Source organism: Bubalus kerabau, chromosome 5 (genome assembly GCF_029407905.1).
Source record: "Bubalus kerabau isolate K-KA32 ecotype Philippines breed swamp buffalo chromosome 5, PCC_UOA_SB_1v2, whole genome shotgun sequence".
NCBI lineage: Eukaryota > Metazoa > Chordata > Mammalia > Artiodactyla > Bovidae > Bubalus > Bubalus kerabau.
Genome location: NC_073628.1, coordinates 74898934 through 74917403, shown reverse-complemented (window position 1 = coordinate 74917403; position 18470 = coordinate 74898934). Strand labels below are relative to the sequence as shown.

The 18470-nt window shown below is 40.2% G+C and overlaps 1 protein-coding gene and 1 long non-coding RNA gene across 3 annotated transcripts in view; both read left to right on the top strand.

Moving 5' to 3' along the window:
• GPATCH2 (G-patch domain containing 2) overlaps positions 1-5429 on the top strand; it is a 473250-nt gene extending 467821 nt beyond the window's left edge. For both annotated transcript variants that reach the window (XM_055581908.1, XM_055581907.1), the window contains exon 11: positions 1571-5429. In XM_055581908.1, coding sequence (XP_055437883.1) covers positions 1571-1791 — 221 coding nt within the window. In that variant the 3' untranslated portion in view covers positions 1792-5429. The remainder of the gene's footprint in view (positions 1-1570) is intronic.
• A 621-nt stretch (positions 5430-6050) lies between these two features.
• LOC129653918 (uncharacterized) overlaps positions 6051-18470 on the top strand; it is a 68757-nt gene continuing 56337 nt past the window's right edge. The window contains exon 1 of the long non-coding RNA XR_008715278.1: positions 6051-9044. This is a non-coding gene — a long non-coding RNA (uncharacterized LOC129653918). The remainder of the gene's footprint in view (positions 9045-18470) is intronic.

Below are 18470 nucleotides of genomic sequence, written 5' to 3'. Positions count from 1 at the left end.
GTGGTAAAGAATCCACCTGCCAATGCCGGAGACTCAGAAGAAACAGGCTCAATCCCTGGGTTGGGAAGATCCCCTGCAGGAGGAAATGGCAACCTCGGTAAAGAATCTGCCTGCAATGCGGGAGACCTGGGTTCGATCCTTAGGTTGGGAAGATCCCCTGGGGAAGGGAAAGGATACCCACTCCAGTATTCTGGCCTGGAGAATTCCATGGACTGTATAGTCCATGGGGTCGCAAAAAGTCGGCACAACTGAGCGACTTTCACTTTCCAGTATTCTTTCCTGGAAAATCCCATGGACAGCGGAACCTGGCAGGCTACAGGCCATCGGGTCACAAAGAGTCAGATGTGACTTAGCAACTGAGCAGCACATATACAGAGAATGGAATGAAATATGTAGGCAGAGTTTTAAAGAACAATAATAAATCGGTCACTACTGTAGCCACTAACCGTATCAAGAAACAGAACACTATACACTGCGGTCCCATAGATAATATTTTTGTTAATTGTTACTGGTGCTTAAAAGGATCCTTATATACAGTCTTAGAGAAAGAGGAGGACGAAGAATCCCAATTTGGTGGGTAGAGGTGGGGTAGAAGGTGCTGTTGGAAACCCAAATCAGGGAGGAAAGATGGACGATGATGGGAAAGGGATGGAAGGGGATGAGGGCACAGGAGAGACAGCTGACTCTCAAGCCTTTGACAGCAGTGAGTGATGTCAGCACCTGCACATTTCAACTCTCAGACTGTCTCGGAAAACACAGCCCTCATTTCAAAACAAACATGCTGGACCCAGGACGGAGCTTGGATGCCACAGGCATCCTGAAGACCTTCAGAAAGTGAGCCATCTTCATCCCGGGAACCCTAGGGATGGAATTATGGGCAAACACTATAGCCCAGAATTCTATAACAGACTTTCGAGGAAGCCCCAATATAGGAGATGGTACTGAATATGTTCTCCCTAAAACCAAGATGGTTTTAAGCTGTTGTTTAATCCCTAAGTCGTGTCCAACACTATTGCAACCCCGCAGACTGTAGCCCTCCAGGCACCTCTGTCCATGGAATTTTCCAGGCAAGAAAACGGGCAGGTTGCCATTTCCTTCTCCAGGGGATCTTCCCGACCCAGGGATCAAACCTGCGTCTTCTGCATTGGCAGGCGGGTTCTTTACCACTGAGCCACCAGGGAGTCCATACTTTGACCCCTTTTCTTCCTACACAGTCTGTAACATCAGCTTGCTTGATGATCACTCCCTTAATTATCAAGGAAGAATAACCACAAGAAGTGGTCTGGTAATTTGAGTTTTGATTGCTTTGTATTATGCCTGTTTTATAGATCAGAAAACAGAAACCCAAAGAGGTTAAATAACTTAAAGAGCTGAAACTAACCACAGTCTTTTTTCCATTGAGCCTTCTACTGCAGCAAGCTCTTTATCCAAAGATGAATAAAGAACCCTCCCCAGTACTTTGTTGAAAGGAAAACTTCAAAGAATGTAGTTTTCTTAGCCTAAGAAGGCCTTCATCTGTGTTCATACTAACATGGGATTTTGTTTTGTTTTTGTCATTTTCTAATTCCAGGATTTGTAGGAGAAAACGCCCAGCCAATCCTAGAAAACAACATTGGGAACCGAATGCTCCAGAATATGGGCTGGACACCTGGGACAGGCCTCGGACGAGATGGCAAGGGGATCGCTGAGCCGATTCCAGCCCTGCAGAGGCCAAAAGGATTAGGACTTGGGTTTCCTCTACCAAAAAGCACCCCTGCAACCCCTGCCTCCAATTCAGGAAAATCTGCCTAAAGAGGAAAAGCAGAGGCGCTGTTTAACAAGTTTTATTCGCTCGCTATAGCCCATTGTTCTAAAATGACAGCATAGCTTCTGTGGTTGAAGCTGAAACCTAACATCAAAGCCTCCGACTTGTCCCTCTAGCTTCCTAGCTGCTACAGTTCTGCCAGAGTGATAGAAATGGGATTTCATCAAAGTCCACGGTGCTAAAGTAAAAACCTTCACCTTTTAAAATTTTTCAGTGACTCGTATTCTAGGTGTAAAGAACAGCTCGTTTCTCATATTTATTTTGATCTTGTATTGTCAGTAATTTCTCATGTTTTAGCTTGATTCATTCCTGTGTGCGCTTGATGCCCCAGCGACCGAGCACGCCTACGTGTTTCTAAAATAGGATTGGCCGGAAAGGGTTGTATTTCACCTCTCCCCTGTCTGTCCTAACCGAAAACACCTGTCATTACATCAATGAAGTCCTAAGCACATCTTTTTTTTGAAAGGCTGGCCAATTTCGTATTCCTTGAATTTGACTTTTTTGTTAGGATTCCTCAACAGGGTGACACCCATTCATCTTCTATCCTTGGACACTGTAGCATGAAGTTCACAGCTGACAAACAGCAATTAATGTTGCCCTCTGACATGTCGACAAAAATAAACCTCATCATTGTGATCACCACAGTGCCCTCAACATGACTTTACTGCAGATCTTATCAATTTTACCTCATTTAGAACATAAAATAATTACGGAAAGAAAAATGTATTTTTTAAATTCACCATGACTGAGTTGTAAACTCTATTAATAATCTAGACTTCCTTCTACCTCTTTGTTCCCAAAGGTTGATATTTTTTTTAAGATCAACTCAACTGTAGTAAACTGATTTTAACCATCGGAGTAAGTTAGAATATCGACTCAATTTATTTGAAGATTTTAATGGCTCTCCCAAGAATTCAGATGTCTGGCAAAGATCCAGCCCATTTACAAGGCGTACAAAAAAAAAAAAAATGAACGGTACTGTTTGCCCTTTCTAACACCTAAGCAGTTACTTCAAAATGAAGCAAAACAAGTCATTTGTATTATGTGCCTAGTATTGTTACATCTGAATCCTCTGCTTCATAATGTCCAAGATTCTGAATTGCTCTTAGTTTAGATGTTGGTTTGTTACTGTCTTCATTAGTAAGAACTAATAATGATATTCTCTTTTGTAATGACCTTTATTGGTTGAGTGAAGACCAAGATAACACATGTGAATCAACCCTCTAATGTTTTTTAAGCTTTGTTTTTCTAGGGCAGTTTAGATTCACAGCAGAATCAAGGGAAAGGTACAGAGATTTCTGAAGTATCCCCTCCCCGCACACGTGCATAGCTTCCCCCATTATGTACGTCCTCCCCGCAGAGTGGTATATTTGTTACAGCTGTCGAGCCTGCACGGACACATCAAAATCACCCAAACTCCACAGTTTATATTACAGTCCACTCTTGGTATGGAACATTCTATGGGCTTGGACTAATGTATAATGACATGTCTGCACCATTGTAGGGTCACACAGAGTAATTTTACTGTGATAAAATTCCTCTTGGCTCCTGTCTAACAGGCTTTTGGGAATTTGACAGTCGCCAAGAGTCTTTCACAGTGGGGAAAGGAGGTTTGTGCATGTGATAGACCTGTCCCACGTGGTCCTCTAAAGAAAATACTGCTTGTTGGGGAGAGGAAGTTCAGCGTGCTATTTGAAAGGCTTAATGGTTTGCCAACTTACAGGTTCCTTTTAAGAATTATCTTTTTTTCCAGGTCTATCATGGTAAGAGGACAAGTTGGTTAGGGAACCATAGGCTACCAGGTGAGTTGCTTTTCTTATGCCCTTCTTAGCCTACCCTGTGAGCATTCTTATTGGATAAAGTAACTTGTTGTTTGATGCTTTCCTAAATATCTGTTACTTGAAAATTCACCATTCAAAAAAATATATTTTTTATTGAATACTCATTCTATCTATATAAGGCGCAAAAAGCTGGGGGAGATTGTCTGTATTTCGGTTTAAAACTTCTTTATGGTAGCGTATAGCACTCTGAGGTCTGTTCTTAAGTTTGTTTTAATCCCACTGCCTGAAGATCTTTTAAAATCCTAGAATTTTGAAAAGCCTAATTTGGAGCCACAGGTAAAACACAATGAGGTTTTTGTGAGATTGACTGATCCCAAATTCCCATGGACTTGACCGTTCTTTTTCACTTCACCATGGTCTATCACAGTGAAGAAGAGCAGACCTTCCACGAGCTGGCACGGGGGACTCCTTAGCTATATGTCGCAGCTTTATAAATATTTTTTCTTGTTCTCCTGGACAGGCATCAATCTGCTGAAGAAACTTTCTAAGATATCACTGAACTCAGGTGTTCTCTAACTCCACCTCCCAAAATAATTCATCTTTATATTTTCCCTTAATAGAAGAAAGGTCTCAATATTGACATCTTGAGCCCTGTCTGTGACTCACAGAAGATTTCAAACATGTCTTATTCTATAGCAGTGTTTATGGAATACATGAGTCAATACTCAAAGCAGAGAAGTGGTGACTTCCCAAGCGTTCCCCCTGCTCTCACACAGACTTCCCTTCACTTTTCAGTGCAATTTAAGAATGATCATTGCACACCTGAAGTTCTGCTTGGACCTGCACTTAATCAGAGAAAAGAACACAATTGAAAAGTGGAATTTTTAATGTACATCAAATATCTTTAAGATAGGAAATTCACTAATTTACGTTTATTGTAAAGTTAATTTTTACCAGTTCCTATGCCTGTAGAACCCAAAGCATCCAAAAGAATTCATGTTTTAGAATGTATCAATCATATCTCCATAAAAAGTCAGTTAGATTTTTCTCTTGTCCTTCATAAAGCCAACACTTCTATAGAATCTAAGCCTCGTATCAGATTAATTGCTTGTACTAAAACTTTTAGAGAATGCATAAGTCTCGTCCATTACTATCTAAATTATCTATTCCCCAGCAAGTAGCCGAGAGACTGAGTGTGGCTACATTAGCAATTCAACATTTTGGCTTTATATACTTGTTATACTTGATATTAACCAGATTGTGTATTGGTATCATTTACTTCCTCCCTTCCTTCTTCCTCCCCAAATACAATTTTTAAGGCAGTGTTACCCCCCTCAAATTTCTTTGCTTTTATTTTTTTAATTATATGGTCTCCTTTAAAAGAAAATCCACTGTTAACTAACATTTACCAGTTAATTGGTATCAGCATTTGAAAACAGACTTTATAACTCATACTGTTGCTATCAAAGAGAAGTTAAGACAGTAGGGTTAAAGATATGCCTAATGTATACATATAGGTATGTTTACAGGGCATGACTGTGTGCAATTTACAGACATGATTGCAAAATAATTGCATTTTATTAATATCTTAGCATTGTGAATTGATATTCTTGCAGTTAATTGAACTGAGAATTGCTTCTCTTCAATATGTTTTCATTTTGAGCAGATACTTCATGAAAGAGAAAAATCACTGCTGACATGCTTTTTAAAACCATTTCCTCCTATACTCTGTTTTTCTTTAAAAAAAATGGTATTGTAAAATGAAGTTGTTTAGCAAAGAATATTTTGGATTTTTTCTTTTAGTAGAAAGATATAATAATAGTACAACAAAGAATGAAAGAATAAACATTATGTTTAAGAATGTTATTTATAAGCAGTCATTGTCTTTGTGCTTTAAATGTTTCCCTCTTGAAATAATAAAAAATAAAGTTGAAAGGACTTTTTTTTTTTAATTACTGAAAGTCGCTCAGTTGTGTCTGACTCTTTGCGACCCCATGGACTATACAGTCCATGGAATTCTCCAGGCCAGAATACTGGAGTTGGTAACCATTCTCTTCTCCCGGGGATCTTCCCGGCCCAGGGATCGAACCCAGGTCTCCTGCATTGCAGGCAGATTCTTTACCAGCTGAGCCACCAGGGAAGCCCAAGAATACTGGAATGGATAGCCTATCCCTTCTTCAGTGGATCTTCCTGACCTAGGAATCGAACCAGGGTCTCCTGCATGGCAGGCTGATTCGTTACCCAATCGAGCTACCAGGGAAGCCCTGGTAATTACTATCCGTTGACAATTAACACTGAACAGTGCCATTAAGTGTTAGTTGGTCAGTCGTGTCCAACTCTTATTTACCCCGTGAACTGTCACCCACCAAGCTCCTCTGTCTCCAGGCAAGAATACTAGAGTGAGTTCCCATCTCCTCCTCCAGGGGATCTTCCCAACCTCGGGATCGAACTCAACTCACCTCCATCACAGGCAGATGCTTTACTGTCTAAGCCACCAGGGAAGCCCCAAATTCATTGTTCATGTTTCAGTCCTAGAGAATGTCAACATTTTCTAAAAAATTTTAGGAGAAAAAATTGGTAAACACATTTGATTTCATTTATTCACAGCTGATTGTGACCTGTTATACCACATTTCCCTGGTTTTGTTCTCTCTGATGCTGGGCTAGACTAACTGTGTTAAGGTCTCTTTCTACCCAAAGATTCTGATTCTAAAGGAACAAGTGCAAGTTCTCTCTGATAACTTGAAATACGGGTCAGAACCATATGTGTTACTCCATTTCCTTCTGGGAAATTGTGCTCCCCAGAAATCTGCTTGGATATTTTAAATATTTTATAATACTCATTAAAGTGTTGAGTTCTGTTGCTTATAGGAAACATCTCATTATGTTAATAAAATACTCTCTTTTCTCCCCCCAAAAAACTGAATTGTGAGTTGTTAGAGACAGTGGATTTTTTTTTTTTTTTTTTTATCCAATAGGTATTAAATACTCATTTATTTCCCAGGCTTGCAGTAATATATACTCAACTGACAAGTGGACCATGAAGGCTCCTTCTGCCGGATTCCTACTAGGCAAAGACTCATTACTTTACCCACCTGACATTTTAAGTAGATCCAGATTTGTCTCTAGCGAGTCAATGCCATTAACTGCCAGGAGTATGATCTACTATTGCCACTTTTGGTTTTATCTGTACATTAGAGTTGTCTTCTGTCTTTGAATTGTCATGGAGTTTAAATCATTCTCAGATTCACCAACCTCACTCCCGTGGCAGTGTCAGAATGGCCCGTGTTTACTCCTTCATCTTTGAAGGATGAAGTTAGGCAACAATTGAAGGCTATTTTTGTGTTTCTTTAGTCGTTTTTCTTTTTCCCTTAGTTTGAATATTCAAAATACATTAATGGCATTTTAAATCTATGTATATAATTCTTGATCTTTCAACTATAAAATGGTAAAGACAAGACTGTATTATGATAGCATCCCAAGCAAAAAGAACACTCAGACCTTTTTTCTACTGGTTTTCATCTTCCGATTAAATTTCAAGGAAATGTTTATTCCTTCCTAAAGGTAGCATTCTATAATAAAAGCAGAAAAAAAGAAAAATAGTAGCTCATTACATACTTAAAAAATATGCTTTCCCAAAAGCAAACAAATTCTTACTTAAGTAAATTTCTTCCAATGCCAGAATTTCATAGTTAGGATGAGCAGATGAGTTTCAGGGGGGAGAAATTAAGGCTTCATTAGATACCTGTGTGGCTAATCTAAGTCTAAAGTGCTTTTTTGATGGCTATAATTGATTGTGGAAACTACAGATAATCCATGCTGCAGGTAGAGGGAATGGGATTCACAAAACAATTTTTAAGTGAACATGAAGCACTTGGCAGAACACACTGAGATGGGAAATGTCAAGTTGGAAACCACAGTATTTCTAAAACAATGACCATGCATGGTGTCTTTAGGCTTTCAACAGTCAGCCGGGTGGTCCAGAAACTCTGAAGGCCTGGCTCTTGACCCTCCCCCATCTTTATACCCGTTTCCTTTTATCACATCACTCCTGATTCCTTTCCACACATCTTCATCTCCTTCACCTAAGTTTAACATCACAGGACAGCCTTGCAAAATGGAAAGCATCGCAAGCACACAGGAAACCTGCCTGATTTGACTCCCGTCCCATTGTGTTTCTCCATTATGTCCCTTAACAACTCAGCTAGAAACAAGCGGCAGATTTTTTCCCCACTCACTGAGTAATTGTCTGCGCCGCAGTGACAGATGTGCAATATAGCAGCTTCTTTAGGAAAAAATTAACAGTTTGTCCAGCATGTCAGCTCGCTCTTTTTAGTGCTTGGGAGGTCTTGGCCCCATTATGGATGATTTAGAAATTGAGGCAAGCAAAAACCAGCTGCCTGCGCTGAAAGCCTTCGTTAGTCGCCCTCATCTGCATTCCAAGACTCACTTACATCTAGAAATTGGTAGAGCCCCTCTGGCCACGCAATGAGGATGGGCTGACAATGCCTTGATTTGTTGAGAGAGAGAATAAATGGGTTTTTCAGAAGATGAGGAAATATCACCATTACTGGCCAATTTACAGCATTTTATCTGTTCTTCAAACATGTCACTTTTGTTATTGTTGCATGGTAATTACATAGTGAAACGGAAAGAAAACAAATTCAGGTTACATATTCAGATGGATTGCAAAATCATATAATCCTGATAAATGCCCATTTATGATACACATGGATGAAAGGTTCATTTTAATTTTGAATGGCTAGCTCAGCCATAAATAGGATATAGGATTAAATTCCAGAGAATCTGATTACATAAAAGCAAATAGTCTTTTCACTTTTTTCAGATCCAGGAAATTCAGGGAGTTACAGTGCAGCATATTCACAAACAGGATTGTCCTCAGACAAGACATAAAGTAAATTCAGACTTGCATTCTGAAAAGGATGAGAACTTTCCATGAAGCTGGAGAGCTATCTTGTTCTAGTTATGAGTTAGTCCTAAAGACTTCTCAGGAGGCAAGGGAGCCTAGGCTGAAATAGTTCCAGTTTGGAGGAACAGCCCTACATTTCAATCTCTACTTTCCTGGTCACTTCTGCATTCTCACCAAACATTGGGATACTAGAAATCCAATGCTTTTTTCTTGTGTTCCTCTTTCTGAGGTTATTTGTCCCTCATCCTCAAATCCTATTATTGTAAAGGGATGTTGTCTGTAGAAGTTTAGCTGAGCACAGATAATGAAGATCATGGAGAGAAAAAGGAACGAAGGGGCGGCACTCCAGGGCTGCTACTGAAAATGTCAGGTGTGTAAAAGAGAAGGGAACCGCTACCCACTCCAGTTTTCTCGCCTGGAGAATACCATGGACTGTATAGTCCACGAGGTTGAAAAGAGACACGACTGAGCAACTAACACTTTGATTAGTAGGAACCCAAAAGAAGGAACCATCATCATGCACTTATCACGTGAGTATATATTACCATAAGGCTGTTACATAAATAAGTTGTTATTCTCACGTCTCAATATCTCCGGCACCACTGAGTCCAAGCTATCAAGTTTTACATGGGAAGTTGAAACTTTCCTTTCACTTGACTTGAATCCATTTGTCATACTACAGGACTAGAGTGATCATTTCAAAGTTCAATTCTGAATTTTTAGTTATTCATACCCTTTGTTGTTGTTCAGTTACTCAGTCGTGTCTGACTCTTTGCAACCCCATGGACTGTAGCCTCCCAGGCTCCTCCATCCATGGGATTTTCCAGGCAAGAGTACTGGAGTGGGGTGCCATTGCCTTCTCCAAAATAAATAAGTACTTAACATCTATTGGCTCCTAAGTTTGCTGTGGCTGGGATAGAGAGATATAAGAGCCACATTAGTACTTACCTGTCTTGGCCCAGGGGTGACAAGTGTTACCTCTGTTCAGGATTCATTGGCCAGAGCTGGTCACACAGGCCCAGCTGATTTCCAGGGAAGCTGCTGGAAGCAGGGGAGCACGCAGATGTCTGTGAGCACTAGTTGTGCCAGTTACAGTTTCAATAGAGCATGTCCAGACCGTTAAATACCCAAGTAACATCTATTTCATTGAGTCTAGGATGCCATCAAGTTTAAGATGCACCTTAATTTTATTATCATTATGAAGGAAGAGTAGGAAAAGGAAACCCACTCCAATATTCTTGCCTGGAAATCTGCATGGATGGAGGAGCCTGGGGGGCTACAGTCCATGGGGTTGCAAAGAGTGGGGCGCAACTGAGCATGCGTGCAAGAAAAAAGGAAAAAACACAAACTATGATCCTCTAACCCCAGCAAGGTGCCTCCACTCCAATTTCAGGAATACTACAATGTGAGAAAATGATCAAATATGTTCATGAGGATCAAATGAAGGTGAAGATAAAAAAAATCTGAGGAATGCCAGGGAAGTCTGCATGAATGAACAGATGGGATTGGAGCTGCTTCTTGAAGAAAGATAGGGTTCAGCTAGAAGCAAGGAGGGTTCATTGTTACCCAGAGATGCTTCTGTTATGTTGACATTATATGACATAAATGGTTCAGGCACTAGAAATATTCCAAACTATATTCAATGCCCGGCTCTAACGCCTTCTCTGGGCTTCCCTGGTGGCTCAGCGGTGAAGACTCCGCCTGCAAAGAAGGAGATGCAGGTTTGATCCCTGGGTCAGGGAGATCCCCTGGAGAAGGAAGTGGCAGCCAACTCCAGTATTCTTGCCTGGGAAATCCCACGGACAGAGGAGCCTGGGGGGCTGCAGTCCATGGGAACACAGGAGTCAGGTACAACTTGGTGACTAAAGAACAACAATGCCTTCCGTATGTTTTGAGACTAATCTCACAAGTTTCACATTTTTGTCTTTATTTTATTTTGCTGAAGTTAGAAATAATAATATCTACCTCATTGGATTATGAGGGTTAAATGTCATAATGCACAGAAAATATCCTATCAGTCCCTAGCACACAGGAGATGCTCTGAATTGGGTACCATTTCTTTTCTAGTTTCTGATGAAGTGATAAACTGTCCTTGTTTGTCTACTCTTCTGGGCGAAGTGTAACGTATACAGAAGAGTTAACATATTTTCACTTTGCTAACAGTGCCCAAGAAAGACAAGCGATATTAAACAATCTTCCTAATTTCATAGTCATTGATGGGCATACCCTTAATAATAAACTTCTGCTATGACTCCAAATGGTAAGTTTTTTTTTTTTAATTCAATACAACTAGAACCTATAATCAGTAAAAATACAGAATTCAACCACCTCCACTCAATCATTTCTTATCAGTTGACTGAAGATCACCCAGGAATCACTGGCCACGCCCATCAAGGCCTTTGGAACCTGGCATGGCTCTAGTCTATGCTACTGATCTTACAGAACTGGTGCTTGGTCCAAGACTGAGGCTAATGCTATGACAAATTCCTTAGATGGGGCTGCTTGCTTAAGATGCTTAATTTGAAATTCTATCTTTTCACATAATGTTTTTGAGAATGTATTCTAGGACACTGGAAACTTCAGCATAGGAATCACCAGGAAACGACTTAAAAAGTGAGATTCTCAAACTCCATTCTCAAAAAGGAAGAGCCTTGAGAAAGACTGTCTTGGAAAAACCAAATCAGACTATCTCCAAACTGTCTCCAGGCTATCTTTGCAAACATCTGAGCCCAGCCTTCTATGGCAGACCCTATTGAGTCATCTGCCCCAGCTCTCTCCTTCTGGGAAATGTTTTCAACACCACCACCCTTCCACCCTCTCCTTAAGACAATTTTGAATTAGAACTAATTTGGAATTAGAACTAATAGGTTTCATTCTGGCCTTGGTGTAGCTGGTCTCTTGAATGAAGACGCTATCTGGGCACAGAGGAAGTACGTAAATGAGGTAAAGAATGGAGGAGAGGAACAAAGAATTAAGATGAAAAGAAGAAATGTATGGGTTTCCTACAGAGCTGGAGCCTGGTGTAAGCTTGCTGAATGTTCTCTTCAAAAAAGACCAGAGGACCATTACTAGGGAGATGGAGAAAGCAATCCTTTCCTATACGAGAGGGTGACATCTCTGCATGGAACTAGCCTCATATGCAGAGAAGGCAATGGCACCCCACTCCAGTACTCTTGCCTGGAAAATCCCATGGACGGAGGAGCCTGGTGGGCTGCAGTCCATGGGGTCACTAAGAGTCGGACACAACTGAGCGACTTCACTTTCACTTTTCACTTTCATGCATTGGAGAAGGAAATGGCAACCCACTCCAGTGTTCTTGCCTGGAGAATCCCAGGGATGGGGGAGCCTGGTGGGCTGCCGTCTGTGGGGTCGCACAGAGTCGGACACGACTGAAACGACTTAGCAGCAGCAGCAGCCTCATATGAGGAGAAGGAAATGGCAACCCACTCCAGTGTTCTTGCCTGGAGAATCCCAGGGATGGGAGAGCCTGGTGGGCTGCCGTCCATGCACAGAGTCGGACATGACTGAAGCGACTTAGCTGCAGCAGCAGCAGCAGCAGCAGCCTCATATGGGCTTCCCAGGTGGCACTAGTGGTAAAGAACCCATCTGCCAATGCAAGAGACATAAGAGATGCAGGTTCAATCCCTGGGTCAGGAAGATCCCCTGGAAGAGGGCGTGGCAACCCACTCCAGTAATCTTGCCTGCAGAATCCCATGGATGGAAGAGCCTGGAGGGCTAGAGTCCATAGAGTTGCAAAGAGTCGGACATGACTGAAGTGATTTAACACGCACAGCCTCTTATATTAGTGGGAAGAATACTTACCACATGGGTCTAAACTATAAACCAGAGGGTGAATTATTCACATTACACAAAGCTTTGCATGTCGTTCGAAAGCACAGGGTCCCTTTAGGTAGCATTTTCTCAAGTACTTATTTACAGATCATTAAATACTTAACAGAGGGAAAAAGTAAAAGCTCAAGTGCTTAAGCCAGTATTTGTTAAATATCCATCATAGATTCAGATAAAGTAAATCTAAAATCATAGAGACAGTTAATTGTCCAGTTTTTAGATTTTTATATTAGGAGGTGGAGCTAAAATAACAGCCTGTCCAGGTGAATGCAGTACTCCTGAACATTCTACCATGATTTTAATTATTTTTGTTAGCTTATCCTCAGTCCCATAGGACACTCCTTTATCTTATAATAAATGTTCTTTTGTTGTACGACTTAAACTTTCTGTTATTTCCATATAGGACTAATTTTCTCCTGGATATTGGCTAAGATGTAAATGTATTATAAAACACAGAAAAATATTACTGTAACTTGACCAACTGAATGTTCTCTGATTGTGCAATTATCTAAGAATTTACAGTTTTAAAGTAACTAGTACACCTTATAATGCTTTAATAAAGTTCCACCTTGTGGCAGTGGAGTATTCTAAATGACTTGGCCTCATTTTCCTTTTATTCTTTTTTCTTTATAAACTGAGTCCAATTGTACCAAATTCTAACCCAGTAATTCCTATCAATAGAGGAGGCCCATGACTTCAAGAGACTCTCATAAGACTAGAGAAGAATTCTGAATATTACTTTACTTTTCAAATATGCTAATGAAAATATGCTATTTTCCCCTGAGCTGTTTTACAATTTCTGTGTCACAGAGTAGAAGAGAGCATGATAACTCTGTAAATGATAAGAAGCCACTTTCTTCAGTCTTTCTATAACATCTTATGAAAGTGAAAGTATTAGTCACTCAGTCGTGTCCGACTCTTTGAGACCCCATGGACTGTAGCCCCCCAGGCTCCTCTGTCCATGGGGATACTCCAGTCAAGAATACTGGAGTGGGTTGCCATTCTCTTCTCCAGGGGATCTTCCCCACCCAGGGATCAAACCCAGGTCTCCTGTATTGCAAGCAGATTCTTTACCATCTGAGCCACTAGGGGAGACCAAAACCCCATTGCATCTTACAGTTGCTTGCTTATCACATTCTCAGGCTACCAAGTTCTGCTGTTGGTTGTTGGGTGGACATGGCTATAGCTGTTAGGCTGGTTCCCTTGAAATCAGTAGCTCCCTGTTCACCATTCCACCTATCTCCATCCTATCAGACAGGAGTCCCAGGGCCTCCGCTATAGAAAGGAAGCAACTAAAAAAGAAAAGAAAAAGAGGCAGAAAAGAGAAAGCAACTCTTTAGCCCTGGTGGTTTGACTGCCTCTTTTCTAAAAATACTTATTTAGCTGTTCCGGGTGTTAGTTGTGTCATGTGGGACATGCAGGATTTTCAGTTGCAACCCTTGGGATCTAGTTCCCTGACCAGGGATCAAACCCAGGCCCCCTGCATTAGGAATGTGGAGTCTTAGCCACTGCACCACCAGGGAAGTCCCCATGCTTGCCTTTTACATCTGGGACACAGAAGCAAGTAATACAACAGAAGTAACACTGGACCAAGAGTTAGAAGACTTGCATTCAAGTTTGGTTCATCCCTTACCAATTCAGAGGCTTCCCTAGTAGCTCAGCTGGTAAAGAATCTGCCTGAAATGCAGGAGACCTGGGTTTGATTCCTGGGTCAGGAAGATCCACTGGAGAAAGGATAGGCTACCCACTCCAGTATTCTTGGGCTTCCCTGGTGGCTCAGCTGGTAAAGAAACCTCCTGCAAAATGGGAGATCTGGGTTTGATCCCTGGGTCAGGAAGATCCCCAGGAGAAGGAAATGGCTACCCACTGCAGTATTCTTGCCTGGAGAATTCCATGGACAGAGGAGCCTGGTGGATTACAGTCTATGCGATCACAAAGAAGCACATATAACTGAGCAACTAACACACACACTCACCTTACTGATTCAAGACACTCACCTAACTGTTCTGGTTTTTGTATCCAGATTTATAAAAAGAAGTGGTTGTTGGTGAAAAGGAGTTGATGTTTCTGAGTGCCTACTCTACACTGGGGATTTCTTACATAGTTTTCAGGTGAAGTTCACAGAAAGGTATCCATACCTCTTGTTGGTCTTTTTCAGTTATAAAGATTAGATGACACCTAACACTGATAATTCAGTCTAATGGGGAAAAATTACTCCTAAACCAGCACAAAGTCCAAATTATCTAATACTTAAGGACATGCAATGTTATTGCTTATAGGTAAATTACTAACAATTTAAGAATAAATAAAATTTTACTTAAATGAATTAATATTCAAATCAGTATTTAAATGCAAACAGTATTTATATTGTATCATTTTGAACATTTTAATTTCCTTAAGTACTTTATTTCCCCTTTAACTTCTTTCTGCTGTTAATTTAGTTGATCAAACTATCAGAATAATGCACAAGCATACTAGCTCATCCCAAGTCTAATAACCACAAATTCAAATTTTGTGGGGTCCATATATTAATAACTAACATTTGACAACATCTCCTGGTATATGTCTCATGACATGTCAGGCTCCTAATCAGAGATACAGGATAAAACTAACTTGACAACATGACCTTGGGCAAGAGATTATGCATGATTTCCCAGAACAATGAAGAATAAAGTGATTTTTTTTCTTTTAAAGAACTGGGGTTCAGTGTAGTGACCTTAACTCCATATACAGTTTGAAGAATTGGAATAGGTTCAGAAAAAAATCAAGACAAATGATTAAAGGCTAAAAGGACTGACTTTAAGAAAAATATAGGCAAGAAATAATGGAGAGTTTGCTAAATAATCACCACAGAGAGGGTCTCATCATCTCAAAAATATTTTAAGACACAAACATCCAGAAGAAACAGAATGATTTCAAGAATTACCCTTTAAGAAAGAGTCTCACAGACTTAGAAAATGAACTTATGCTTGCCAGAGCAAGGGCAGCAGGGACAAGGGGGTGCGGATGACAGGGGGAAGGGACAGATAGGGAGTTTGGGATGGTCATGAACATATATTATATATATATATATATATATATATATATATAACATGTACATATATATATATATATAATTGCTATATTTAAAATGGATAACCAATTAGGACCTACCGTATAGTACACGTAACTCTGCTTACTGTTATGTGGCAGCCTGGATGGGAGGGATTTGGGGGGAAAATAAATACATGTATGAGCTTCCCAGGTGGCTCTAATGGTAAAAAAAAAAAAAAAAACCCACCTGCCAATGCAGAAGACATAAAAGCCACGGGTTCAATCCTGTCAAGAAGATCCCCTGGAGGAGGAAATGGAAACCCACTCCAGTATTCTTGCCTGGAGAATCCCATGGACAGAGGAGTAGTGCGGGCTACAGTCCATAGGGTCGCAAAGAGTCGCACACACCTGAAGCGACTTGAGCACCCATGCACGAATACATGTGTATCTATGGCTGCATCCCTTTGATGTTCACCTGAAACTCTCACACATTCTTAATCAGATATACCTCAATACAAAATAAAAAGTTCAAAAAAAATTTTTTTTAATTAAAAAAAAATTACCCTTCAGTTCTAGAATGGGAAAAATATGGATTGGTTGGTTTCAAATTTTTTTAAAAAAGGAAAATGGTACTTGAGTAAAAGGGAACAGAAAAGCATGTTTTAAAGGAAACCAGTAAATTAATCAAAGGAAGAACTCATAGGAAATCTCAGTCTGAAGTAATTGAAGCCCTTTGTGAATCAAATGAAGACTGCCACTAAGCCCAGCTTGGGGGTGATGGGCAGTAATATTCTACCACTCCGGAGAATCTAATCTCGCTCCACAATGTGAAATCACATTGGCAGTAAGTGTGGCGAGGACAGGGTTTTGGTGCATTTTCACACTGGGCACTGGCCTTCTGTCCACTCTTTTGTTGATCAGCATAAGCTTGGGCTTGTAAGAAATTGAAAAAGTGGTTTATTTTCAAAGATAGTGAGTGACAGCCTACCAATGTAGTAGGAAGGGATATTCACGGGGGAAAGTCTGGGCAAACAAAGGGAGAGTAGAATGCCTAGGATTTTCATGCAGGCTCATTTTATTGGTGAATTCAAGACAAAAGAGCGGGAATAAGTGCTTGGGGGGTAATAAGTCTAGGCGAGGGGAAGACTATTAACCCCATAGTACTCAGCCAATGAGGAACGGGGGAGGGACTTGAGTGCTAGGATAGCTTGCTCTGTGTAACCACTCTGGGTGTGCCTGCCCATCAGACACCTGATATTGCAAGATGGTCGTTAAAGCCTTGCTTCCCACTGCACTTCCAAGCTCATTCTTTGGACTTGGGCTGGGGGGCTTTATTTCCCACAAGCTGTGGCCCTTTCTGGGTCTATTCTTTAATCTGACTCTTGCAGCTGTGAAAATAACCAAAGTATCTCACAGGTCATTAGGCTAGGTAAACTGCTCGTTACAGAGCAAAACGAGACCAATGACAGTCATTTCAGCCAAAGCAGACTGTGTCTACTTCCTACCATCTGATTACATGCCACTTGCTAAGTATTTATGGAGCATCTACCATATGCTTATCACTGAGCTGGGTACTGTGAAGATTCATAAGAATTTCACGGTATACTCACTGGCCACAATGGACTTGGAATCGTTTTTGAAGAAATCCAACACATATTCAGAAATGATATTTAAATATTTCATAATAAAATTGGCACAGGCACCAGCCAATGAGAGTAGATACCCATCTGATTTGAATAGATGCCAGCTATAAAGACTGATATAGTATAGTAGTGCATGTTGGTAAATACCAGCCCTACTTATATCTGGGTTTTAAGTTGGAGGGGGAAAAAAACCCACTATATCTAAAATGTTGTATTGGGTTGTAGAGAAAAGGGAATCCTCCTACACTGTTGGTAGGAACATAAATTGGTGCAGCCACTATGGAGAATACTATAAGGGTCCTTAAAAACTAAAAACAGAGTTACCATATGACCGAGCACTCCTGGGCATATATCTGAAGAAAACTCTAATTGGAAAAGACACACGCACAATGCATGTTCATAGCAGCACTTTAAACAATACCCAAGACATGGAAACAATCTAAATGTCCATTGGACTTCCCTGGTGATCCACTGGTTAAGACTCTGTGCTTCCAATGCAGGGGACACAGGTTCGATCCCTGGTCAGGGAACTAAGATTCCATCTGCTATGCAATACAGCCAAAACAATATATAAAATTAAATGTCCATTAAGAGATGAACAGGTAAAGATGCTTTATATATATATATATATATATAACATATATATATGTTATATATATATGTTTATATATATAACATATATATATGTTTATATATAAATGTATATATATATATATAACATATATATATATATACATTTATATATATCTTATGGGCTTTCCTGGTAGCTCAGATGGTCAAGGATCTGCCTGCAACGGAGGAAACACAGCTTCAATCCCTGGGTTTGGAAGGTCTCCTGGGGAAGAGAATGGCTACCCACTCCAGATACAAACATATGTAATGGAATATTACTCAGCCATTAAAAGAATGAAATAATGTCACTTGCAGCAATGCAGATGCAACTAGAGATTATACTAAGTGAAGTAAGTTAGACAAAGACAAATATATGATACCATTTACATATGGAATCTAAAAAAAAAAAGTACAAATGAACTTATTTACAAAACAAAAGTAGACTCACAGACATAGAAAACAAACTTATAGTTACCAAAGGAGAAAGGAAGGGAGGGATAAATTGAGAATTTGGGATTAACAGATACAGATTACTATATATAAAACATATAAACAAGGACCTACTGTATAGCACAGGGAACTATACTCAGTATCTTATAATAACCTATAAGGGAAAAGAATCTGACAAAGAATAGATGTGTGCGTGTGTATGTGTGTAAAATTGAATCCCTTTGCTGAACACCTGAAGCACTATAAACCAAGTACACTTCACCTGAGAAAAAAGACAAGAAAAAAAGGTTACATTGAATACAAACAAATGCCGATGAATAAGATGGAACATAAACGTGTGTATGCTGCTTTTCCCTATTGGTGCCAGCT